Raw genomic sequence first — 27,159 nt, forward strand, 5'->3', positions numbered from 1 at the left:
TTTTTGTATGTGCCCCAATCACTCTATCGCAAAAAAATAGGAGTTGTAGAAATTATTGGAAACTTTTGACCATGACTGTAAATATGCCCATCCATCCATTTACTACCGCTTATTCCCTTTGGGGTTACGAGGGTCGCTGGTGTCTATCTCAGCTACAATCGGGCGGAAGGCGGTCTACACCCTGGACAAGTCGCCACCTCATCGCAGGGCCCTGTAAATATATAGCATTTCTTTTTTGCACCTGCTGGTTTGCGAATATAAACCTCTAGACCCCGGATGTAAGGCAACCCATCTTTTTCCGACTTAATACTAGAAGAATAATACAATTAAAAGTGATTACAGTTGATTAGATTTTCCACAAAAATACTATTTAATATACGTTAACAGATTGCTCACAGTCAAAATATCTACTGTATAGGAACTACGATAATTTACATGACAGATATGATAAGTGATTCTAATATTTGCTGAGATAGACTCCAGCACCCACCCCTGAAAAGGACAAGCAGTAGAAAATGGATACATAGAGTTAACCTTGTGTGCTGGGTTTGTTGTTAGTAGAAGGTGGAGAAAAAAGACATTTAACATTTGTTGTACTTACCCCAATAAAGGCCCAGTTACCAAAGTAGTAGATTGTACTGAAGAACCAAAACTTGTGAAGGAAAAGGTAGGATCTCGTCACAATGCACTGATCTGGAAAAACACACACAAAAACACCTAAATGTTATACTAAATACTAACTACTTGTTTGGATCACACATGTAGTATTGTTTTATGCAATGGTATAAAATATCAAATTGGAAGTTACTCACTGGTTACTATTTTGGGATTTCCAAGTTAGGTATGTGAAATACATGCTTTTTCTTAAATGAAATAGAAGCATTAGAAATGTAGAGTAGAAAAACAAAAGACAAAGGGAAATCTAGTTCTTGTCTAACGTATCAGAAAGCAGATGTGTAGTGTGCAGTAACAATGACTGTAGCGTAGTTACAGAGGGTGAAAAATCCCCACACTATCTACTGTGTGCGAGACTAAACCACTACAACACAAAAGGAGTGTCTTGTCCTGTTGGGTTAATGGAAGTAAAACAGAAAAGACAAGCAGGTCGTAAGAAAGAGGAAAGTCATGTCTCTGTCAATATGAATACAGATGAAAGTTTGTTGTTCCACACTGAGAACATAAAAGCATGGCTTCCCATGCGGACTTTCTGACCAAAGGGTGGCTTTAAACTGTTTCTATTAAAATAATACTACAAACACTGGGAACAACTCATTTACACAATGCTGGACCATATCATTTGACCCCAAATTGTTACAATGGCAACAAGACAGAAGGATTATAAACTGATGGTAAATACCATGGAGTCCACACATTTTAAAGGGCTACTGAAATGAGATTTTCTTATTTAAACGGGAATAGCAGGTCCATTCTATGTGTCATACTTGATCATTTCACGATATTGCCATATTTTTGCTGAAAAGATTTAGTAGAGAACATCAACGATAAAGTTTGCAACTTTTGGTCGCTAATAAAAAAGCCTTGCCTTTACCGGAAGTAGCAGACGATGTGCGCGTAACGTCACTGGTTATAGGGCTCCTCACATCCTCACATCGTTGACAATCATAGCCACCAGCAGCTAGAGCGATTCAGACCGAGAAAGCGACAATTGCCCTATTAATTTGAGCGAGGATGAAAGATTTGTGGATGAGGATAGTGAGAGTGAAGGACTAAAAAAAAGTTATAAAAAAAAGAAGGAAAAAAAAGGCGAGGGCAGTGAGAGTGATTCAGATGTTATTAGACACATTTACTAGGATACTTCTGGAAAATCCCTTATCTGCTTATTGTGTTACTAGTGTTTTAGTGAGATTATATGGTACCTGAAAGTCGGAGGGGTGTGGTGACCGCCAGTGTCTCCGGTGGGAGGTAGTAATAGTCCGCAGTTGCAGGAGGACGCAAGCTCCGCTCATGACTATGGTAAGAACCGACCTATTACCACAATTTTCTCACCGAAACCTGCCAGTTGACATGTGGTCGGGAACCATGTTCGCTTGATCGCTCTGTTCCATAGTAAAGCTTCACCTTCGGGAATTTTGAACAAGGAAACACCAGCTGTGTTTGTGTTTCTAAAGGCAGCAGCAATACACCGCTTCCCACCTCCATCTTTCTACTTTGACTTCTCCATTATCAATTGAACAAACTGCAAAAGATTCAGCAACACAGATGCCCAGAATACTGTGTAATTATGGGATTGAAGCAGACTACTTATAGCTTGGATCGGGCTGGAAAAAAATATCCAGAACAACCGGTGACGTTAAACGCACGCGTCATCATACGCGTCATTATACCGCGACGTTTTCAACACGACACTTGCGGGAAAATATACAATTACAATTTAGTAAACTAAAAAGGCTGTATTGGCATGTGTTGCAATGTTAATGTTTCATCATTGATATATAAACTATCAGACTGCGTGGTCGGTAGTAGTGGGTTTCAGTAGGCCTTTAATGTTAAGAACAGGAGCTCCCCTACAATGGTACGAAATAGAGTTACCTTATGATTTTTACCCTGGAAAAAAAAATGAGGCCTTACTTGCTGAGATCGAAATAACTTTGTTTTCCAATGATTGGATACTGTTAAGAGAATATTTGCTAACCTTGAGGCAGAGTGAACTGTACATTGGGTCTCACTTCATGTGCAGTACATCATGTTCAAGGACATAACAATGAATGCACTCTGAGTTTCTATCATTGCAAATTAAACACACATTGTATCTCATTTATGTTCCAGAGAAAGTACTAGAAACGAGGGAGAGTGGACAGAGTGTTTGTAACACAAACACAATTTCAGCTTCATCTCTACCAAGGTTTCGCAGAAAGATGACTAAAGCGCTGCTTTCGATACCGTCGATCATAATATTTCATTAGAGCGTATCAAAACACGAATTGGTATGTCAGACTTAGCCCTGTCTTGGTTTAACTCTTATCTTACTGACACGGTGCAGTGCGTCTCCCATAACAGTATGACCTCGGACTATGTTAAGGTAACGTGTGGAGTTCCCCAGGGTTCGGTCCTTGGCCCTGCACTCTTCAGTATCTACATGCTGCCGCTAGGTGAAATCATACGCAAATACGGTATTAGCTTTCATTGTTATGCTGATGACACCCAACTCTACATGCCCCTAAAACTGACCAACACGCCGGATTGTAGTCAGCTGGAAGCGTGTCTTAATGAAATTAAACAATGGATGTCCGCTAACTTTTTGCAACTTAATGCCAAAAAAACGGAAATGCTGATTATCGGTCCTGCTAGACACCGACCTCTATTTAATAATACAACATTAACATTTGACCACCAAATGATACAACAAGGTGACTCGGTAAAAAATCTGGGTATTATCTTCGACCCAACTATCTCCTTTGAGTCACACATTAAAAGCGTTACTAAAACGGCCTTCTTTCATCTCCGTAATATCGCTAAAATTCGCTCCATTTTGTCCACTAAATACACCGAGATCATTATCCATGTGTTTGTTGCGTCTCGTCTCGATTACTGTAACGTATTATTTTCGGGTCTCCCCATGTCTAGCATTAAAAGATTACAGTTGGTACAAAATGCGGCTGCTAGACTTTTGACAAGAACAAGAAAGTTTGATCACATTACGCCTGTACTGGCTCACCTGCACTGGCTTCCTGTGCACTTAAGATGTGACTTTAAGGTTTTACTACTTACGTATAAAATACTACACGGTCTAGCTCCATCCTATCTTGCCGATTGTATTGTACCATATGTCCCGGCAAGAAATCTGCCTTCAAAAGACTCCGGCTTATAGTGATTCCTAAAGCCCAAAAAAAGTCTGCGGGCTATAGAGCGTTTTCCGTTTGGGCTCCAGTACTCTGGAATGCCCTCCCGGTAACAGTTTGAGATGCTACCTCAGTAGAAGCATTTAAGTCTCACCTTAAAACTCATCTGTATACTCTAGCCTTTAAATAGATCGCCTTTTTAGACCAGTTGATCTGCCGCTTCTTTGCTTTTTCTCCTATGTCCCCCCCTCCCTTGTGGAGGGGGTCCGGTCCGATGACCATGGATGAAGTACTGGCTGTCCAGAGTCGAGACCCAGGATGGACCGCTCGCCTGTATCGGTTGGGGACATCTCTACGCTGCTGATCCGCCTCCGCTTGAGATGGTTTCCTGTGGACGGGACTCTCGCTGCTGTCTTGGATCCGCTTTGAACTGGACTCTTGCGGCTGTGTTGGAGCCACTATGGATTGAACTTTCACAGTATCATGTTAGACCCGCTCGACATCCATTGCTTTCGGTCCCCTAGGGGGGGGGGGGCTTTGCCCACTTCTGAGGTCCTCTCCAAGGTTTCTCATAGTCAGCATTGTCACTGGCGTCCCACTGGATGTGAATTCTCTCTGCCCACTGGGTGTGAGTTTTCCTTGCCCTTTTGTGGGTTCTTCCGAGGATGTCGTAGTTGTAATGGTTTGTACAGTCCTTTGAGACATTTGTGATTTAGGGCTATATAAATAAACATTGATTGATTGATTGATATGTGGAGAGCGACCATTTTCAGAGGATGTACCATACTTCAGAGAGCTCGGACTTCTCTCCAGTTCTAGTATTGCTACTGTTTGTATTTACTCCTTAGTATATGAAAAATGGTTCATCTTCAATTTTAAATACCTTGCTCTATTCAGACAGTCTAACAATAAAATAATCCCTTAATAGGGAGGATCCCAATAAAACTATGAGCAGCAGCCTAGCTTCTATAGCCTTCCCACTGAGAATAAACAGGAATATCCACTTTTTCAACGCCATTACTCGCTGCTACCTGTAGTTCTTTACCAGGTTTGCACAGACTGCAGGAGGGATTTTGGCCCACTCCTCCACACAGATCTTCCATAGATCAGTCAGGTTTCTGGGCTGTCGCTGAGTAACACAGACTTTCAGCTCCATCCAAAGATTTTCAATTGGATTTAGGTCTGGAGACTGGCTAGGCCACTCCAGAACCTTAAAATGGTTCTTACAAAGCCACTTCTTGGTTTTCCTGGCTGTGTGCTTTGGGTCATTGTCATGTTGGAAGATCCAGCCACGACTCATCTTCAATGATCTGACTGAGGGAAGGAAGTTTTTGACCAAAATCTCACAATACCTGGCTCCAGTCATCCTCTCCTTAATACAGTACAGTCGTCCTGTCCCATGAGCAGAAAAAAACCCCAAAGCATGAATGCTACCACCCCCATGCTTCACAGCGATCAATGGGTTGGCAACCCCTGTTCTATGGTATTGTTTTTTTAACTTTTCTTTTGTATCTTAAAGTTTGTTGCATGTTAAAATTGGGGTATTTGGCAGGGCCAGGCATCTAATAAATTGATTTCAGTTTATTCCAGTGTTTTGAGTTACGACCTTGGTCATGGAACAAATTGTGGTACTTCTATATGTTCCTTTTGGTTAGGTGATTACTAAAAGTGTTGCTATGAAAATAAAACGAGTTGCTTTAACACTTACGGGACAATTATCATGAATACAAAATAAAAAAAAAAAAACGGTAGCAAAGACTTACTGATTTCAAAAATAAATGTGTAGTTGCCTGGGAAACAGCTTTTTGCTTTAGGGCTAGGGACACTTTGACGTGATGATTTATTGATCTGGCGAAACATAACGGAAAATATTCTTAAATGAGCCAATCCCTTTTTGGTGCATGACTGGACCTTAGCAGGCGCAAGAAAATATATCACGAGGACCTCCAAATCTTTTTCCATGATAACTCCTTTTTGAGATAACCTTTTTTTAAGATAAAGCACTAATAGACTTGGCCGAGCACAGTGAAAAAGTAACATCCGGTATATATTACATATTCTAATACACCGCCGATCAAACTTTCCGTTATTTCTGGCATGAGGAACTGCATGTTCTGCGGCTGTTTGAGAGCCATATCGAGCATTAGTCCATGCTACTCAAACCACTTGAACCCCATGAAGAGCACAACTAGACTTCTGCCGAGGAAGGAGGCAGCACTGGAATAACTCACAACGGCTTATCATTTATTCATTTAAGGAGACTACAACTGAAACCTAATAAAGTTGATTTTGCACTCCTTCTTTTTCTTTGGGATTACTTTGACATGTATTCCAAAGAAAGGGCAGCCTCAACAAGGCGTGTTTAGAGCGGAACGTGAAGAACAAGACTAAATACCTGAAGTTCGTAGACAGATTTGCATCCAATTGAATGAGATAGTATCTTCAAACTTTTGACTGTTATTTTATGTGAAGCAAGCTGTCTGCCATTCACAGGTTCTGTCAGGCATTCCCCTGACAGTTTGCCTGTTTTATTTTTTTCCTCTGCATTTGTCTTTGTTTCCTCTGTGTTTAGTATCTCTTGTCTTTAGTTCCTGTCAAGTGCTCTTATTTTGGTTCAGCTTCCTGTTTGTCTCCCTGTGTGCTGTTGTCACCTCCTCTGCGGCTGATTGGCACCTGGCCACACCTGTTGTCAATCAGCCCGCCCCTATTTGTACCCACTTTGTCTTCCAGTCAGTGCTGGATCATTGCCGTTGCCACATGTCGCTCCTGTCGTTGCTATCGTGTCGTTTTATTGCAGCGTAGCGGTAAGCTACATTCGTTTGTTTGTAACTTACTGTCTTTTGTTCCCTGCTTCTGTTTTGTTTTCACTCTACAAGTAACGACTTCTGTTTTCCTGTTTGCAACCCGCTAGCTTCCACGCTAGGCCCCTTTTTGTTTCTTGCTAGCTTGTATGCTAAAGACCCTTAGTTTGTTATCCGCCTCGTGTGCGCTTTGTGTTAGTACCCTTTTGTTTGATTTTGTCTTAGTATCTTTATTAAATCATGTTTTCTCACTCCATGCCTGCCTCCATCTCTGCATCTTGGGGTTCCTCACCAAATAACTCTGACAGGTTCAGTTGGGTAGAAGTCGTTTGCCGCCCCCTGTCGATTTGCATTTATACATTGAGAGCCTAAATACAGTGATATCTAAAATTACGAGATTTTTGAGATACAAGCCCTCTCTGCTTGTTGCTTGAAGTTGTGTGCATAAGAGTCACGAGCCTCCCTGCCGCTAATTGGTGTAGCGAATGCCACAGTTAACCTCATGAGAGCTAACCCACAACATCTGGCCTTACTCTCTAGCAAAAGCTTATAGCTGGAGATGGACGCAACTTTGTTTTCTAACCATTGGAAACTATGAGCTCCGGTCCAGTTTCTTCAGCCTCCCCCGCTCTCCTTTTTGCTGAGGCTAGTTCCTCCACACCCACGACTCAGTTTCCATTGATTTAAATTAAATTCAACGGGCAAGGTTGATTTCAGCTACGAGCTCAGTAATATAATCTATTCAGCTCGTAAATTGAGGTACTACTGTATAAGACAACTTATTTTATGTGTCTTATACAGTGTGGTTGTACCTCTATTTTCGCAGCCCGCAATTTTCATAAAATTCCTTTTGCAACGAAAACATTTTGCTGCGTTTTTGTATTCCATCTCACTTATCGTACCCGCAAACATTCCGCGTAAAAAAATAGTCTATTTGCTCAGCCATCATTCTTTGGAATGGAGAGTCCAAACAAAGCATCTTACGCATTGGTGACTGCAAAATAAGCCGTCATGGGGCCAAAGAAAATTGTAAGTGGCAGCACTTGACCAAGGAGGGTGAGAAACATGAAAACATTTGGAGCAAAGTACAAAGGTTGTGTCCACTTGGCTCTCTATTTGTTTTCAATGAAGGTAAACGAAAAGGCAACATATCATTTAATCATGTACAGTATATGTATTCTGCATTGTTTTTATGCAAAACTGTAATTATTCTGTATAAAATGTGATTTTGTTAATACAATACTGTCACGTGATGGGCGCATGATGATGCGGGTTTTGCTCTCCCAAGATGCAAAAGGACGGATCTGGACAGGACTTGCAGGTAACCACATGATTTAATTGAACAATAACACAAAACTGGTACAAAACAGAAAACAAAACCGACTGGAAGAGGTGCCGAGAGCACCGGAAGCTAAGGCTAGCACTTAGCACAGACTGTGATAACTAGCAGGGGCTAGGAGACAAGAAAAAACTTACGTGGCAGTCGCGGGATGTAAATACAAAGAAGCTAGAGCGACTGACTGGCAAAGGTAGGCTTAAATAATGACAGTGATGAAAAAACAGGTGTGCATCGGGAACGCAAGCGGCAGGTGAAAATAATAAGTAACCATGGTAACAAACTCAGGTGCATACACACGTGACCCGAAATCCCAAACAGAATATGATCCGTGCAGCAGATCATAACAATTACTTTTGGATGTCGGTAATGGAAATTATTCAATTTATTCAAATTCAAATAATTTCTTAAGGGAAAAATGTAATAGTTTTTTTTATACAATTCGGTCTCTGCTAGACCTTACAGAAGAGATTACTATTGAAAACAGACGCACCGCCGTATTCGGGTCAAAATTATAGTTCTGTACATAGGTAAAGTAATTTGCCCTTTTTTTGAATATTAACAATGTCTAGAAAACGCTGTGTCCGTTAACAATGTTAAAAAGATACTTTAAAAACGAAAACTTTCCTGCTCCTGGTTTCCATTGTACTTTACAGGAAGATTGTTATGTTAAACCAACAACTCAGAACTCTTCGATTAGCATCCTGAAGAAGAAAACCCTTCACACTTACAAAATAAAAGCTTATGAGAGTGGAGTTCCGAAGGTACGACAACAATCATCTTTAACATCATCAGACACCTGAGCATGCTTGTTTATATTCATCCCGGTAACCTCACTATTTTCCTGGGCCATCTGCAGCTCTCCAGCTGCTCACATGAACTCGTACGGCTGAGAGTGGGCCATACAGATGGTTCACAACAGCGGCCTGCCCAAATATATTATGATGTACATCGCTGACCCGCTTCACCTTGAAATCATTAGTGCGCTCTGAGACGGGTGCAGGGGCAGCAGTGCGAGTACAGGTAATTTCACCCCGACTCTTCCGTATCTTGGTGAGGGCTGCCCCGTGTAGCGCCATGCATTATGTATAACTTTCATCTCAGAATTCAACCGTGAGCACTTAAAACATGCTCACACACTGTAGTTTGGGGTAAAAAGCTTCTCTATAAGCACACAAGCATTGTGCAGCAATGTTTTTTTATTCCATTTTAAGGATATTGACTTTCCTTATACAGGAATGTCATAAAATCCAACCTTCTCATGACAGTTTTATTGACCCAATTGGTGTAAAACCGGGGTGCCCACACTTTTTCTGCAGGCGAGCTACTTTTCAATTGACCAACTCGAGGGGATCTACCTCATTTATATATATAATTTATATTCATTTATTTATGAAAGAGACATTTTTGTAAACAAGTTAAATGTGTTTAATGATAATACAAGCATGTGTAACACATATAGATGTATTTCTTTCACGAAGACAAGAATATAAGTTGGTGTATTACCTGATTCTGATGACTTGCATTGATTGGAATCAGACAGTAATGATGATAACGCCCACATTTTCAAATGGAGGAGAAAAAAAGCTGTCCTTTCTGTACAATACCACATGAAAGTGGTTGGTTTTTGGCATCTAATTCATCCAGCTTCCATACACTTTACAAGAAAAACATTGGCGGCAAATTCCGTAGCTTGCTTGATTGACATTCACGGCACCCGAGGGTCTTGTGAGATGACGCTGGCTGCTGCCAGTTCATTATTATGAAAAAATGACAGAGAGGAAGGCGAGAAACACTTTTTATTTCAACAGACTTTCGCGCCGTCCCTTCCGTCAAAACTCTAAAGGCCGACTGCACATTTCCTATCTCACAATAAAAGCCCTGCTTCATGCTGCCTGCGCTAATAAAATAAGAGTCTCGGAAAGCTGGCGTGCACAAGTGATGTGCACGCCAGCTTTCTGAGGGATCGCTTGTGCACGCCACTTTTCCGAGACTCTGTATTTAGTTAGCGCAGGCAGCATGAAGCAGGGCTTTTATTGTGAAGATAGGAAATGTGCAGTCGGCCTTTAGAGTTTTGACGGAAGGTACGGCGCGAGAGTCTGTTGAAATAAAAAGTGTTTTTCGCCTTCCTCTCGGTCATAGTTTAATAATAATGATCTTGCAGCAGCCAGCGTCATCTCACAAGACCCTCCGGTACCGTGAATGTCATTTAAGTGACGTCTTGGTGAAGATTGATGATCACTAATTTTTAGGTCTATTTTTTTTAAAAGCCTGGCTCGATATCGACTGACACCCCCCCCGATCGACGTAATGGGCACCCCTGGTGTAAAAGGACGACACTACTCCTCCCATTTCAGGCACAATGGCATCATAAATGTCATTATGTTGGCGTGGCATGGTTGGGAGAGTGGCCGTGCCAGCAACCTAAGGCTCCTGGTTCAATCCCCACCTTCTACCAACCTAGTCACGTCCGTTGTGTCCTTGAGCAAGACACTTCACCCTTGCACCTGATGGGTCGTGGTTAGGGCCTTGCATGGCAGCTCCCGCCGTCAGTGTGCCAAAGCGCTTTGAGAACCTTGAAGGTAGAAAAGCCCTGTACAAGTACAGCCCATTTACCATTTACCATGTCAGCTCGTCTGCTCTTTCATGCGCATCTAGAGCATAAAGAACGGCGCTCCGGAAGATCATCAGATGCCCCCTCCCCTCCCTGGCTGACCTGTACAGCTCCCGCTGTCTCAGGAAAGCACAGAGCATCCTGAAAGACACATTCCACCCGGGGCACAGCCACCTAGAACTGCTACCCTCGGGCAGACGCTTTAGGGTGCTAAACGCGTGCACAAATAGACTAAAAAACTGTTTTCAACCAAGAGCCATAGTAGCATTAAACAGGGACTGAGTGAGCACAATGTGTCCATCATGTCCTCATGTGTCATGTCTTTTTATTTTTTATTTTTTCGGACTACAATGTCCAATAGTGTTGTATGTGTATATGTATATACAGTGGGGCAAAAAAGTATTTAGTCAGCCACCGATTGTGTAAGTTCTCCCACTTAAAATGATGACAGAGGTCTGTAATTTTCATCATAGGTACACTTCAACTGTGAGAGACAGAATGTGAAAAAAATCCAGGAATTCACATTGTAGGAATTTTAAATAGTTTATTTGTAAATTATGGTGGAAAATATGTATTTGGTCAACCATTCAAAGCTCTCACTGATGGAAGGAGGTTTTGGCTCAAAATCTCACGATACATAGCCCCATTCATTATTTCCTTAACACGGATCAATCGTCCTGTCCCCGTAGCAGAAAAACAGCCCCAAAGCATGATGTTTCCACCCCCATGCTTCACAGTAGGTGTGGTGTTCTTGGGATGCAACTCAGTATTATTCTTCCTCCAAACACGACGAGTTGAGTTTATACCAAAATGGATACATGGATGATACAGCAGAGGATTGGAAGAATGTCATGTGGTCAGATGAAACCAAAATAGAACTTTTTGGTATAAACTCAACTCGTCGTGTTTGGAGGAAGAAAAATACTGAGTTGCATCCAAGAACACCATACTTACTGTGAAGCATGGGGGTGGAAACATCATGCTTTGGGGCTGTTTTTCTGCTAAGGGGACAGGACGATTGATCCGAGTTAAGGAAAGAATGAATGGGGCCATGTATCGTGAGATTTTGAGCCAGAACCGCCTTATATCAGTAAGAGCTTTGAATGGTTGACCTAATACTTATTTTACACCATAATTTAGAAATAAATTCTTCTACATTCCTACGATTTGAATTCCTGGATTGTTTTTCACATTCTGTCTGTCACAGTTGAAATGTATCTATGATGAAAATTACAGACCTCTGTCATCATTTTAAGTGGGAAAACTTGCGCAATCGGTGGCTGACTAAATACTTTTTGCCCCACTGTAGATGTGCATATGTATGGATATATGCATGTGTGGATATATATACATATACATATATATAGATACATATCTTTTATCTTATACATATCAAATTGAATATGCACCTTAGGGGATCTGCTCCAATTTTGTTGTTCTTTTAACCTGTTCACTGCAATAATGACAATAAAACTCTATTCTCTAAAGTTGTTGAAAAGGGTAGTGAATGTTCATTCATAGCATGGCACTTTTAGCTGCACCTATGGGTTAACCCTCTATGACTGACAAGCAATTACAAGCAGCCCAGTTTAAGCCAATTATTAAAAATGAAAACAAAATTAGAAGTGACATTTTCGAATCAAAATATCTTTGAAAACCCGATACTAAAGGGGCTTGATACACCTCCTGCTTCAGACAATTCATTTGCATTATGGTCCGTAAGTGACACTAAGTGAATAATTATGGTAATATCTGCTTGCTATTTAGGTGGTGGTTGAAACCATAAATCAATACAATAGGAGTTTAACACCGATACAAAATAGCTTGTGTTGCTATTCAGAGAATGATGGCGTGTGTTGAGTTATTTTTATTCAGTAGTAAATCTACGCTGGTATACAAGCTGTACACTGACTAGTACTCTGAAGTATATCCACGTTTCATGTCTATAGTATTGTCCCTTGAGAAAACGTGTCTCAATCGGTGACATGTGGTGAGGTTTATGGCCGGTGAGGCACCGACAAAGTCACAAAGTACATGCAGCTGTCCTTTTCCAGGAAAAGCTCAGTCCCTTTGTTGGATACACTGTCTATTCTTCCATATTAGCACTCAGACATATATTTATAAATACAGCAAGACATACAAATAAAGAAACCATGCATAATGGTAATGATGATGTCACCCTTACAATAAATATATTACACCCGGGAAGTGCGGTCAGGGTGGACAGGTGACTCACGTGATACTTTTTTTGATCTGTGATTAATCAAGATTGATCCCAGGTTGTTTGCTTGGACAAATACAATTTGCTTAAGAAAATACCCCAATATTTGGATACAAATGCAATTTGGGAGTCAGAATGTCATACAGGAAATTATTTTTTAAATGTTTCACTGAACTGCAATTCATTTATTTGCTCAAAACTTGGCGACATTAAGTACAGTAAAAATTAATAGCACATTTCTTAAGTCTTTGCAATAATGTAGCAAACTAGTTATAGCTGTACAGCATATTAATACATCATGTCATTAAAACACCCACAAACAACGTTACACAGTGCACCATACATAACATTTAATCTTCCTTAGTTTAACCAGTTGTTTTAAACAAATGCTAGACCAAATGTGACATGTCACGCTGTTATTGTGAAGCCGGGAGTGTGTGTGTATGTGAGTGTCGAAAAGCCAGTGTGTTGGCAAGTCGAGACAAGACGGTTGTCAAAAAAAGACACACCTTTCGATTCCTCCGTTATGGTCTGTTTTTTCTGCTGGGCGTCATCGAATTACTAAACCTTGGTAAACAAAGAAGTTTATTTGGCTTTTCGGATGACACGGCCAATTTCTTTTTTGTACAAGCTAGATAGTTTGTAAGACGTTAGTTGGCAACATGAATGACATCTTGCAGCACTTGGCCTGCACAAGTGTGTCCTATGTGCGGTTGTTGTCCATTTTAAAAAAAGGCATTGTTTAAATGATCAAAATGCAGATAAACTCAGCCAGCACAATGTTATTTTAGCATTCATGCCAACGATGCCGTCCTCATGTTCACGGTTCGCTTTAAGATGCTATTTTAAACTACATGTACGCCGATGATAAGTCAGTTTGTTGCTGCAATATGCGTCGGTTGAGGTGGGCGGGTTAAGGGGGGGTCGAATTGGTGGTAGCTGATTGTATAATGTAGCCCGGAAGAGTTCGGGATACATGAGATTCTGGGTATTTGTTCTGTCGTGTTTATGTTGTGTTATAGTGCGGATGTTCTCCCGAAATGTGTTTGTCATACTTGTTTGCTGTGGGTTCACAGTGTGGCGCATATTTGTAAGAGTGTTAAAGCTGTTCATACCACAACCCTCAGTGTAACCTGTATGGCTGTTGACCAAGTATGCCTTGCATTTGCATATACGTTCAGATAGAGGCCGCATCCAAAATGTGACCGGCCGGTCGGCACGCAGATAGCGTGGTGAAAATCCCGGCGGGATAACATCTAGAAAGAGTGTTATAGGCATTGTTATCACGGCACGCGCTCAAAGTTGATGTCTGGGGAGAAAATCAAAAAATGTTTACCCGGGAGATTTCTGGTAGAGACACTGAAATCTGGAAACCTACCAGAGTAGTCCGGGCGGTCGGCTAGTATGGGGCCGAGCCACATCAGAGTGGTCAAAGAGCCACGGGTTGCCGCCCCCTGATTTATGGTAACGCAATACTTTTATTTTTAACATGCGTTAACTTTGACATTTAATTTTTACACCATGACTTTATATGCTACAGAATCTACAGATTGTTTATTGTATTTATTGTAAGTATTGCATCATTATTCTTGCTAAAAGGACTAAAAATACCCCAAAAATCATACTGAGAGGCTATGTATTATAAATTGTGGTGCCGTACGTGAGCTAGAAGGTGCTTGTTGCTACCAAAGAGGAAAAGTGTACTTTCATAAATGGTATATTTATATGCCGCTTTACTATATGTGGAATTAGGTTTGGGTAAAATAGCCTTTTATTAATATCTCGATATTTTAAGCCATGTCACGATACATGAGATATATCTCGATATTTTGCCTTAGCCTTGAATTTACATTTGATGCATATAATCCCCGCAGTATGATGATTCTATGTGTCTACTTTAAAACATTGTCTGTACTGCATTGATATATGCTCATTTTAAACTTTCATGCAGAGAGGGAAATCACAACTAAGTCAAGTTACCAAAACTGTATTTATCAAACAGATACTAAGCAGTGGCACAAACAATCATGTCATTTACAAAACAGAAAGTGCAAGATTTTCAGAGACATTTTAAAACATGCTATTAGTGCACTTTCTGATGTCACTAGGATGACATATCAAAACAACACTAAATTAAAGTGCACTTTTTGTACTGAACACCACTACAATAGTTTAAAAGAAATAAAGTGCACTTCTGTGCATGATGTCACACAAGATATTTCAATAACTGTCAAATAAAAATGAGCTGCATGATAGGAAATCAAATAGTGTATGTCCTTCGCTATGTGGTAGGTTTCTGCGGACGTTATCTCCTTCTGTTGTTGACTATTTTTTTCTTACGGTGTTGATCAGGAAATGGAAGACGATAGGTTCAATTGGGTCAGGGCTAGTTGCTTTGGCATTTTGTTGGTGTGGCCGGAGATGTTGACATGAAGAGTTTCAAGCACCCTTCATTCTCTAGCGGGTGACTTTTCAAATGGTGCTACAAATTCGTAGTGCTGCTACTTTTTGTAGCACCGCTTTTTCTGCATACTTGACATTTTATGGTTGTCTGTTCAACAACTTCCCGCTTGACGCCAAATCATCCCCAGTGACGTACCCCGTGCTATTTTTCTTGGGAATTAATCATTCTTCCTTCATTTGTTACCAGATTCGCACCTTCTTTCCCTTGTATTACCACTCGCACCGCTCCGCGTGCACCACAGCTAATTCTCTGCGAGAAGGGCGAAAGGGCGTATGACGTTGCACGTGTTACAGTATGTGACGTATGTAAGAAGGTGCGCTTGTTTTATTTCTGAGTGAGAAGGAGAGACAAGAAAGAGTGAGAAATGCCTGTAGTGTAATGCCCGCAGCTAAAAGCAACTGCGTGAGAACGTGTACTCGAATACTCACGATTGAGTCCAGTTTTTACATCGCACAGAGACAAACCCGCGATATATGGAGTATATTCGATATATCGCCCAGCCCTATACCTTATTCGTTTACATAAAAAGTCAAACTTTAGTTTTTAAAAAAAACACAATACACGTTTTAATTATCTGTAAAATTAATGAAACATGGTAGGAAAATGTACAACAGGGATTCAGAACAAGAAATACGGAAGTAAGATGTCTTTCAAATCCGTCCAAAAAACATGGCAGATGTTAATTTGGACATTGCTGTGGCTCTAACAATTTAAGCAGTTAGCGTTCACATAAATGCTATGAACAAATCAGCAATTATGATTTCAAGTCGAAAATGACTTCAGAGTGCAAGACAGGCACAGCATGTCATTAAGATCACCGTTAAGCTTGGCAAAGGAGATAATGCATCCGATAATGGGGGTCACTGATATGACAGTGGAGGTGGTGACAACAAAAGGTATGATCATTTCTTGAAAGATGGAGGGATCATTAAAAATGGATAAACGATGCACTGGAGGTAAAATAGAAGACCCCATTATTCGAAATGATAGCGGCCCTTCATTATTAGAAAACTGAAGACAAAGAAAGACGATCTTATCAACGTATCTTCTAGCCTTAAATACAGTGGTACGGTTTCACTAAGGGGCAAACATACAGTGGAACCTATAAGGTCAAACATGATGCTCAACCTCCGATTCATTTTTATTTCGAGCTTCTTTTTATTATTATAATGTCAGATACAAAAAAAATCATAGGCAGTAATGAGTTAAAAGTAATTGACATTATGATAATGTCGGATACAAAAAGAATATAGGCACTAATTAGTAAGAAATAATTGTCATTACGAATAAATTAATAATGAGCTGGTAAGAACTAAGCTAATGGGTAACCTCTATTGTAGCATCTGTATGATAAGGTGCCTTGCCCGAGGGAATACAGTATCAACGTTGTTAATGAAGCTTGTAGCTCTCCAGCAACTAGCCCTTATCTGTGTGTGTATGTGTGTGCGTGCGTGCATACGTGTTTGTGTGTGTGTGCGTGCGTGCGTGGGTGGTGGGGGGCATCTCGTTATAATTTGAAACATGTCTATAAAGTATTTTTAAAGATAGGGATATAGCATGTCTTTCGAATGAGAAAATGGGAAAACTCTTAGGCTACGTCTGAGTGACACTACAGCAAACAACATGAATTGTAATACGAGTAATGTACTTCCTCTGCTTAATGCCACTTATTCGTAATAGAGACGTCTCCTGTTAAAGCTTTTGTACAGAAATAGAAATTACCTTAAGTGCATAGATTAAATTAGTTTTCTTGCCACAGAACAAGATTCTGGTGATATTTCCACACAATGTTCCTCAGATTTTGCTACCATCCTTAGTAGAGTAGGTATAGCAAATAATACATTTTTAGATTCACTATAACACAATTAAACATAATCAAACTACTAAACAGTGTTAATGCAAAAGGCAGACATTAATTAATGAATAAAAACATCACAGCATGTCGTGGGCAGTATTGGATCCCATGCCCGCGAGCTTAAAAAACTTTGACATCATGAGAAATACGACTGGACATTTCATAAGAGCTTTAAAGGAGATGCTATGGTTATTGTTTTTGGGCCTGAGTTTATCTTTATTTATTATTTCAGAAAAAGTCCAACATTGTGCTGTTTGGGCTGATGTATTTTGCCCTTTGAGCTTGAATTCATGAAGCCATCGCACTGCTATTAAGTGTGATAAAAACAATCTTACACAGAACAGGGAACAATTATGCACAATTGAATTTGTGTAGATGCCTGTCATTTGGCCTTACAGCAATGACTTCATTACTCCATGTGTTTTTATTTTATGAGGATCACCTGCTGCCAAGAACCCACACACAAATTGTAGCTATGCCTCCAGGTTCAAACAATACAGCCGAAATAGTTTGGCATATGTGTAATTTTCATGGGAGGGTAAATGAGTGGGTTTTTTTTTTAACGATAGACAGCAGAAAAGACAAACAACCAACTAAATAAAGAAAATCCATATAATTGTGACTCTTTTTTTTTAACACATACATACACACATATACAAATATACATACACACGTATACACATATACATTTATATATACATATATACTTACATATACATATACACACATATACACATACATATACATACATATATACACACACATACACATACATATATACAATGTACAAACGTACACACACACAAACAAAAGCACCCATATATAAAATAGATCATTAAAAAAAGAAAATAAATAAATATAAAATACAATTCATAAATAAATAAGGGCGGAGCAAACACAGGGGGGAGCCTAACGCATGGCAGCCGGGCAGCACCGCCGGGGCCCCCACAAGGGAGGCAAACAGCCCCCCCAACCCAGCACCAGGCGGTCCCGCACAGCCGCAGCGCAGGGCGACCCAGGGAAGACCCCCACGCACCCCAGGGGAAGGAGGAAGCCCAAGGAGACCCAAGGTCAGAGGGGCACGAGCCGACCCCCGCCTGACAGCGGCAAGCCCCCCAGACTCCCGGGCGCAACCCGCCGCCCAACCACCTACGAGAGGGACAACCCCCCACCCAACCCAAGGCGGTCGCCCGCAGCTCTGCCCAGGGACCCCCATCCACCCCGACCACCATATCACCCAAGGATCAGCCCGCCAAGCCGGAACCAGGGCACACACCCCAGGCCCACACGACCCCGCGGCACACGGCGCCCCCGGCACCCAGGACCCCCCACCCACGGAGCAAGACCCCAGGGGCAGAGCCCCAGCCCTGGCCCCCCTGGGAGTCAGGTCAGGAAAATAATTAGCGGTGCCCAAAGAGATCAGAATTCTGTAAATTGTTTTAATTCAGCAGAAATTATTTCCATAACTACATAATCTAATAAAATGTTTTTGTAAATGTTATACATAAATTATTTTTTGATTTCCAATTCACTGTATTGAATGCAAACAGAGCTGCTGTTTCATGCTGACATCATGCACAATAAAGTTGGAAGCAGCAGGGCGTAGTAATATTGCCAGGTGTACAAGGCGTACAAAACAGTGCACATTGAAATTAATTGAACTCAATTTAATCTGTTTGTTACCCCCAAAACACCAACATTTTAAACGTAATATGCCTTTTAAGAAGAAAAACTCACTTTTAGATAATATTGTATGAAAAAAAAAATACAATATTCATAAATAAGACAAATACTATATTCTGTATTATCACAATCACAAACTTCCTTACATTAAATATATTAGTGTTTGTTTTATGGTCCTTTTTCTGTTGGTGCACAAATGCCAAAATTCCCTTCACAGAGAGGAATAAAGGTTTCTGAAGAATAGAATGTACAACAAAACTACAGTAGTTTTATAAAGTAATCTCTGTACCTCTGTCAAAGAGCAGAGTTTGGACAAGAAGTGCTGCTCTAAATGTTGGTCACTTATACTTGGGAGAAGAGACTTCTAAAGTTTGTTGGACACCATCAGCAGCTTCTTCAGTACGGTGCCGATTCTGCTGGCTAGCATTTCTAGCAAGGAAGACTGGATGTTGGGGCGGATCTTACGGCATTCATTTGACATTTACTACAAGGGGAGGCCATTAACTCTAATTTATGCTTGCAACTTAAAGTGGAACTGTACTTTTTTGTGAATTTTGCCTATCGTTCTCAATCATGATGAAAGACATGACGACGGATGGATTTTTTTAATGCATTCTAAATATGAAAAAAACATAAATAATAGTCTGCTTACAGCGGAGCCAATTGAATCTCCACTCTTCTGCCCCAAATATCTGATAACCATTCAAAAAGCGCCAACAATACTGAATTTACATTTTCTGAATTAATATTACCCCAGTATTAGTAATGTTGTTATTTGTCAGCGCTAACACAGACAAACTATTTATAACGGCGCTGTTATCACTTCCGTGTCTCCCTATGTTTACATCGTGGAGCTGTCTGCTTTTTCCTCGCTCCCTGTAAGTTTATTGTTGATCATAAATCATGCATCTCACCTGGACAGTAGACTGCTGAGGATATAATCCGACAAGTTGGGACACTGTGACAACCATTTATAACCTGTAAATGGTAAGGACCACACGAAAAGCGCTTGTTAACCCCCCCATCCCCTCCCGACTCATCTAAATGAGAATATATAAACATCCCAGCAGTCGACAACTCAATGACAGCAGACATTGTACAGTAAGTGATGTTTTATTATGTTTGCTGTCTCTCCTGAATTCTGCAGTGAGCAGCAATTGGTGATTTAGAAAAAAAAGAAAAGAAAAAGTTGTGATGCGTTTTTGAAATAAATACACCGTTTATGCTTACAATGATCATAATACGTTAATATCAAATGTTATTATAGATATGGCCATTACTATGTTTGGATTTTTTCAAGGGGCTCTATAGGCAGAAATGAACGTCTCCCATAGGCTCCATTGTAAGCAGACTTATGATTGCATTTATTAAATATTTAGAACTCAAAAAAAACAAACATCCATCGACTTGTCTCTCATAATGATTGGGGACAAAATGCTGAATTCCAAAAAATGTGCAGTTCCCCTTTAAAGCATGAAGATAAGCCAACAGACAGCTCCTATTTCAAAATACTTATAAGTTGCACCAAAATGTCACCCCATTACCGAAATTTGTCTTCATTGATTTTATATAACGGTGTGTATATTAAAAAAATAAAGTGTTTGTGTTGGTTTTTTTATGTATAAAAAAAAAACTAAGCTAGAAAATAGCAATGTACAAATACTGACCTTTCGAAGGATTACAATAAAAACAATATATATGTACAGTATGTTGTAAAATTTCAGACAAATGTAGTTTTGAAACATTGGCTCATTTGAAATGATGAAAACTGATTAATAGAGAGTGGTTTCCTGTGAGGGCTGCACGAGTTGAAAAAATTCGCAATTAAATTTTTCCTCCAAAAACTGCAATTGTGATTTTTTTAGATTTTACACATATAAAACTGCTGGAATGTTGTGTGAATGAAGTCTTGTTACTCGTAGACTGTCAATTAACAACTGTCTGAAATTGCCACCGATTAAAACAATACGCAATAATGTTTTTAAAAATTTTTGGGTTTAAGTAGACAGCGCCTTCTTCTGGACTACTGAAAATCTGCTTTGTGGAGACTGAGCTTTTGTCTATATCCTGTTGCCGAACCGATGAAATAACCCCAAAAAACTATACAGTGACCTGAGGTCTTGTTGCCGTAATGGATGTTTGCTGACACCGTCTTAGGCCGCTTGTCGTAGCCTCTTCGTTGTCCAACCGTTTCAAACTAAGTTGACAGGCCTCGCGTACTGCTGTCACTGCAGAAGTTCCCTCAGCCATTTTACACAGTCACCATGAAAACTTTTTATAGATACTGGACAGTGGTCTTTGTCATTAGCGCAGTAACTGCATCGGCTACAGCACATAAAAACTTGTTTCCTGTAACGACTTGGCCAGCAGGCCAAGAACGCGTGGCTTGACAATTCTGACAGGTGAACAGGGCTTTCAATAAAATGCTGGAAACGGAGGAGAGGAAAAAAAAACACAAAAAAAATAGCAACCTCCTTACATTCATAGCTTTTTGGCAAAACAAAATTATTCCTTGAGATTTATTTTATGTTAATTATTACGTTATTTCTACGGCATTTTTTGGGAAAACTGATATTTTTTGTTGTAGTTTATTGTGAATGTTCTAATGAATTAGACAGGAGTCATTGGCTGTAAGGTATTGTGACTTAGGATGTGAACATGCATCAGAGTTGTGGTTTGACTTCAACTTTGTAAAAGCTATTGCTGGCATTAGTTTTATATATTTTTTTTTAGACTTGAGGAATTTTGTGGAATACGCAGTACAGTATCTCGTACACATCTGATGCTGTTCTCTCGTGGACTTGCTAAAATACCAAGCAGCATTGACGTCTTTTAAGTACACAAGCAAGTCAACATTGATGTTAGCTTTGTTGTTTATTTGAAGGCAGCTGGATCAGATAATTTATTTGGGCGAGTCTTATTTACTTGACTATGGAACATGACTGCTGTGACTTACAAGAGGGAGAAAAAGGCGAAATCCATGCAAACACACCAGATAAGTCTAAACAAATCATAACATGCCTTTCGTCGTTCTATAGCAGTGATGACATTTTTTTTGAATAAGTAAATAAGATCTGCAACAGCTTTGAGCCTTAATCCTCCTAGTCAATGCAAACTTTCTTGCCCTGTGACTTATAAAGGAGGGTTCTTGTTATGTTAATGAACCTCACGTGTTTAGATTTGAAATATTTTATTTCTTAATATACAATACCATAAAGACCCGGTATGGTGCATTGATATACACTGTGTGAATACGGAATATAAAAAAGTAGGGACGAAGTGGGCGCAATAAAAAATAGCAATGAAAATATGTTGTCCAGGATATGCTAATAATTTGTGCAATGTAAATTATGTGGTTATGTAGTTTAAGAGAGTGAGATATCAAATACAATTAATGAACTATAACATATCTATGCATTATCTGCCTCGTTTTACATTAAATGATTGTGTATGTCAGTATCCTTGTATTCAATTATTGTGACTACCAGTATTCTTGTCCTATATCTATTTCTAAACTAAAGTAACAATTATATTATGTGCACTCCGTGTGACTGAAGCATTAGACAAATGCATAATTCATATTTATAAAGCTCCCTGCTAAGATGTAGTCGCATGTTTGTCGTGACTGATGTGCCGTAACAAGTGTTGGCATGGCGACAGCAAAAGGCTACATACTGCATTAGTAAATTATTTGTCCTTGTTATTATTCTCACTGATAAATAATGGATGGCGATAAAGATTACTGAGCTGTGTTCTACATGAAACAGCTCTGTTGTACACTTCCATGGCCTTGCTCTCTTCTATCGTACCTCAGCTTGTGAGGAATTAATCATTGATAATGTGCAGCGGGATGCTGTAGCATTTCACTATTAGACCGCTGCTACCTTACAAGCGAAGATGACACACTCACCCTCGGGCGCGTCGGCATCACAGACCCTTGTCGTGCCAAAAGAAGCATTCCCTGACGTAAGACCTGATGAGGGATTCTGATCGAAAAAAAAGAGGAAAAAATAACATTAGAAGCATTAGATAAATGTGTATGAGGCTGAATCGTGAAAACAGTGCCATTCAATAAAAAAACCATACTACTTTACTGATTATACCAGGAATTCACAGGATGCCACTCCAGTGGAACCTCCAAATACGAACCCCTCCTTACAATAACTTTTTAATAAACAAACCACTGACAAACAAAAGTATGCTTACGCATATGAACCTTTTCTCCACAAACACTTTTCTCCACAAACACTTTTCTGTGCATTTTTGTGCAGGCTCAGTCAACAAAGCTCAGTTTAGAGCTGAGCTCCTTTCCAAATAAAGCAATGGCACTACAAGTTACAATGAAATTGTCATGTAAATATTCCTAGGTGCAGGGGGAACAGTTTAAGTAAGACAGATAACAGACAGCGATCCGAGCTGTTAAAGTTTAAATAAAGTTAAAGTAAGTCTCTAACCGTCACTCCTACTCAATGGCCTAGTGGTTTGTGTCCGCCCTGAGATCGGTATGTTGGGAGTTCAAACCCCGGCTGAGTCATATCAAAAAAATAAATAAAAAGGGTCCCATTACCTCCCTGGGTAGCATAAATGGTTGGAATTGGGGGTTAAATCACCCAAAAATTATTCCTGGGCGCGGCCACTGCTGCTGCCCACTTCTCCCCTCACCTCCCAGGAGGTGAACAAGGGGATGGGTCAAATGCAGAGGACAAATTTCACCACATCTAGTGTGTGTGGGACAATAATTGGTACTTTAACTTTAGAGTTCAGTTTAAATCTGACTACTAAACGGTCCGTATAGAATTTCGCAGGCTTTTTTTGGGATTAAATGCCCGAATTTGCAGCAGCTTTTTCAGAGAGTTGCAGTAAATTTTGCATAGTTTTGACGATTTTTTCCCCCCAATAAGATTGAATAAATGTGATTTTCTAAATTACTTATCAATGTTTTAAGTGTTCCTTGTAACTTTAAACTTAAAAAGCCCAAACATTGGGGAAAAATACTGTATTGATGTTTTACTCATTTAATCCCGCACTTTAAAGTCAGTAAAAGCACAAATGTAAAGCTAATCGTCAAGTCACGGTACTGTTGATGTCATAACCACTAATAATACGAACAATTATTTACATTACTTTAGATAGAACCACCACCAAAAACTTCCTTATTGTCCACTGTCTGCTCTGTTCTCCACAAACTGCAGATATTCCCCGTGAATGCTTTCCACTATAAAAGTGTTTGTCCATCCCAAACATTCATTAATGTTTCAACACATTTAACCCAAATATAGATGGTAACCAGAAGTACAGTGCATCCAGGTAGTATTCACAGCACATCCCTTTTTTCAAATTTTGTTATGTTGAAGCCTTATTCCCAAATGGAATTACCGTAACTAATTTTTGGCCTCAAAATCAAAAATCACTGACATTGTGGAGTTGTCTCAGGCGAACTATTTGCTTCTTAATGTGGACAAGTCCAAGGAGCTGGTCATCGACTTCAAAAAGAAAATGACCCCTGTGAAGACCATCAAAATCCAGGGCCGGGGGGTGTCAGTAGTGGGGCAGTACAAGTATCTGGGAGTCCACTTGAACAGCAGACTGGACTGGAAGGACAACAGCAAAGCTGTATGTATCCAAGAAGGCCATTAGCTGACTCTCTTTCCTGAGAAAGCTTAGGCCCTTTAATGTGTGCAGCAAGCTGTTGGAGATCTTTTATCTTTCTGTTGTGGCTAGTGGTCTGTACTTTAAAGTGGTTGTTGGCGTAGCAGCAACAGCAAAAGGGACCTGAACTGGATTGACAAACTGATCCGGAAAGCCGACCAAACTATTGGCACGCAGATAGAGGCGTTTGTATCAGTGAGAGACAAAGGACACTGGACAAACTGTTCGCCATCATGGACAATCCTGCCTACCCACTCCACCAAACAATTGAGGGACATACTCCAACAGGTTCCTTCAGCTTCGTTCCCACAGTGTTCGAATCAAGAACTCCTTCATTCCACACTCCATCCAGCTGCATAATCACTCGCCATACAGCAATAGATGATATCTGTCTATCTGCATTACCTGACCGCTTCTATGTTTGCTACCTCTCTTTGATTATAATGTATATTTTCTACTGGATTTACTCTCTATTTTATACTGCCCTTTATTTTGCTGCAGCTGTTACATATACTGTACATGGTAATTGGGATTTGTTATAAATTGTATATATTACATAACATATAATGTATGTTATGTAATATATACATATATGTTATATTTTACATTGCTATTATGGTAGATTGTTTTTGTCTACTTTGTACCTGCATTATCCTCTCCATCCTTACCCTTTCCATCCTTTGTAACTGAGTTACTATGTGGAACAATTTCCTTTGTGGATCAATAAAATTAGTCTAAATGACAGTCTAAAATTCAATTCACAATGGTAATGTATTTTGTATTTTTTAATCTTACAAACATATTAAAAATTACAAAATGACATGTATATAAAATAAGTATTCACAGCCTTTGCTCAACACTTTGCTGATGCACCTTTGGCAGAAATTACAGCCTTAAGTATTTTTAAATACGATGCCACAAGCTTGGCACACCTATCTTTGGGAAGTTTTGCCCATTCCTCTTTGCAGAAATCCTCAAGCTCAATCAAGGTTGTTGGGAAGCATTGGTCTATATACTGTATATATATATATATATATATATATATATATATATATATATATATATATATATATATATACATACACACACACACACATATATACAGTTGTGGTCAAAAGTGTACATACGCTTGTGAAGGACACAATGTCATGGCTGTCTTAAGTTTCCTCTCATTTTTTTGTGATAGTGATTTGAGCACATACTTGTTTGTCACAAAAACATTCATGAAGTTTGGTTCTTTTATGAATTTATTTTGGGTCTACTTAAAATGTGACCAAATCTACTTGGTTAAAAGTATACATACAGCAATGTTAATATTTGGTTACATGTCTCTTGGCAAGTTTCACTGCTATAAGGCACTTTTGGTAGCCATTCACAAGCTTCTGGTTGAATTTTTGACCACTCCTCTTGACAAAATTGTTGCAGCTCTGCTAAATGTGTTGGTTTTCTGACATGGACTTGTTTCTTCAGCATTGTCCACACGTTTAAGTCAGGACTTTGGGAAGGCCATTTAAAAACCTTAATTCTAGCCTGATTTAGCCATTCCTTTACCACTTCTGACATGTGTTTGGGGTCATTGTCCTGTTGGAACACCAAACTGCGCCCAAGACCCAAACTCCGGGCTGATGATTTTAGGTTGTCCTGAAGAATTTGGAGGTAATCCTTTTTCATTGTCCCATTTACTCTTTGTAAATCACCAGTTCCATTGCAAGCAAAACAGGCCCAGAGCATAATACTACCGACACCATGCTTGACTATAGCATGGTGTTACTGGGATTAAAGGCCTCACATTTTCTCCTCTAAACATATTGCTGGGTATTGTGGCCAAAACAGCTGTTTTTTTTTGTTTCATCTGACATCACATGGACAAAGATAAGACCTTCTGGAGGAAAGTTCTCTGAATACTCAAACAGCTCAATTTGTGTTTCATCTGACAGCATATGGACAAAGATAAGACCTTCTGGAGGAAAGTTATGTGGTCAGATTAAACAAAAATTGAGCTGTCTGGCGACAATACCCAGCAATATGTTTGGAGGAGAAAAGGTGAAGCTTTTAATCCCAGGAACCCCATTTCTACATTCCGAGGAAAATGAAAAAGGAGGATTACCTCCAAATTCTTCAGGACAACCTAAAATCATCAGCCCGAAGGTTGGGTCTTGGGTCAAGTTGGGAGTTCAAACAGGACAATGAACTCAAACGCATGTCAAAAGTGTTAAAGAAATGGCTAAATAATACTAGAATCAAGGTTTTAGAATGGGCTTCCCAAAGTCCTGATTTAAACCCCATTGAGAACATGTTGACAATGCTGAAGAAACAAGTCCATGTCAGAAAACCAACAAATTTAGCTGAACTGCACCACTTTTGTGAAGAGGAGAGGTAAAAAATTTCCTTATTGCAGGGAAACATGTCAAGGGACTTGTAACCAAATAATAACGTTGCTGTATATATACTTTTGACCCAGCAGATTTGGTCACATTTTTAGAAGACCCATAATAAATTCATAAAAGAACCAAACTTTATGAATGTTTTTTTGTAACAAACCATAATGTGATCTAATGACTATCACAAAAAAAATAAGAGTTGTAGGAAATTATTGAAAACTCAAGACAGCCATGACATTATGTTCTTAGACTTAGACAAACTTTAATGATCCACAAGGGAAATTGTTCAACACAGTAGCTCAGTTACAATGATGGAAAGTGTATGGATGGAAATGACAATGCAGGTATAAATAGA

The 27,159-nt window shown here is 39.7% G+C and overlaps 1 protein-coding gene across 1 annotated transcript in view; it reads right to left on the minus strand.

Annotated features, from left to right (window-relative positions):
* The window catches only part of lmbrd1 (LMBR1 domain containing 1), a 111,477-nt gene that overhangs the window by 7,934 nt on the left and 76,384 nt on the right, over nucleotides 1-27,159 (minus strand). Inside the window, exons 14-15 of the mRNA XM_061910393.1 lie at nucleotides 22,685-22,760; nucleotides 602-693 (exon numbers count right to left, since the gene is read on the minus strand). Of these exons, the coding sequence (XP_061766377.1) occupies nucleotides 602-693; nucleotides 22,685-22,760 (168 nt within the window). The remainder of the gene's footprint in view (nucleotides 1-601; nucleotides 694-22,684; nucleotides 22,761-27,159) is intronic.

The sequence above is a fragment of the Nerophis ophidion genome, linkage group LG09 (assembly GCF_033978795.1).
Source record: "Nerophis ophidion isolate RoL-2023_Sa linkage group LG09, RoL_Noph_v1.0, whole genome shotgun sequence".
In the NCBI taxonomy this organism is placed as follows: Eukaryota; Metazoa; Chordata; class Actinopteri; order Syngnathiformes; family Syngnathidae; genus Nerophis; species Nerophis ophidion.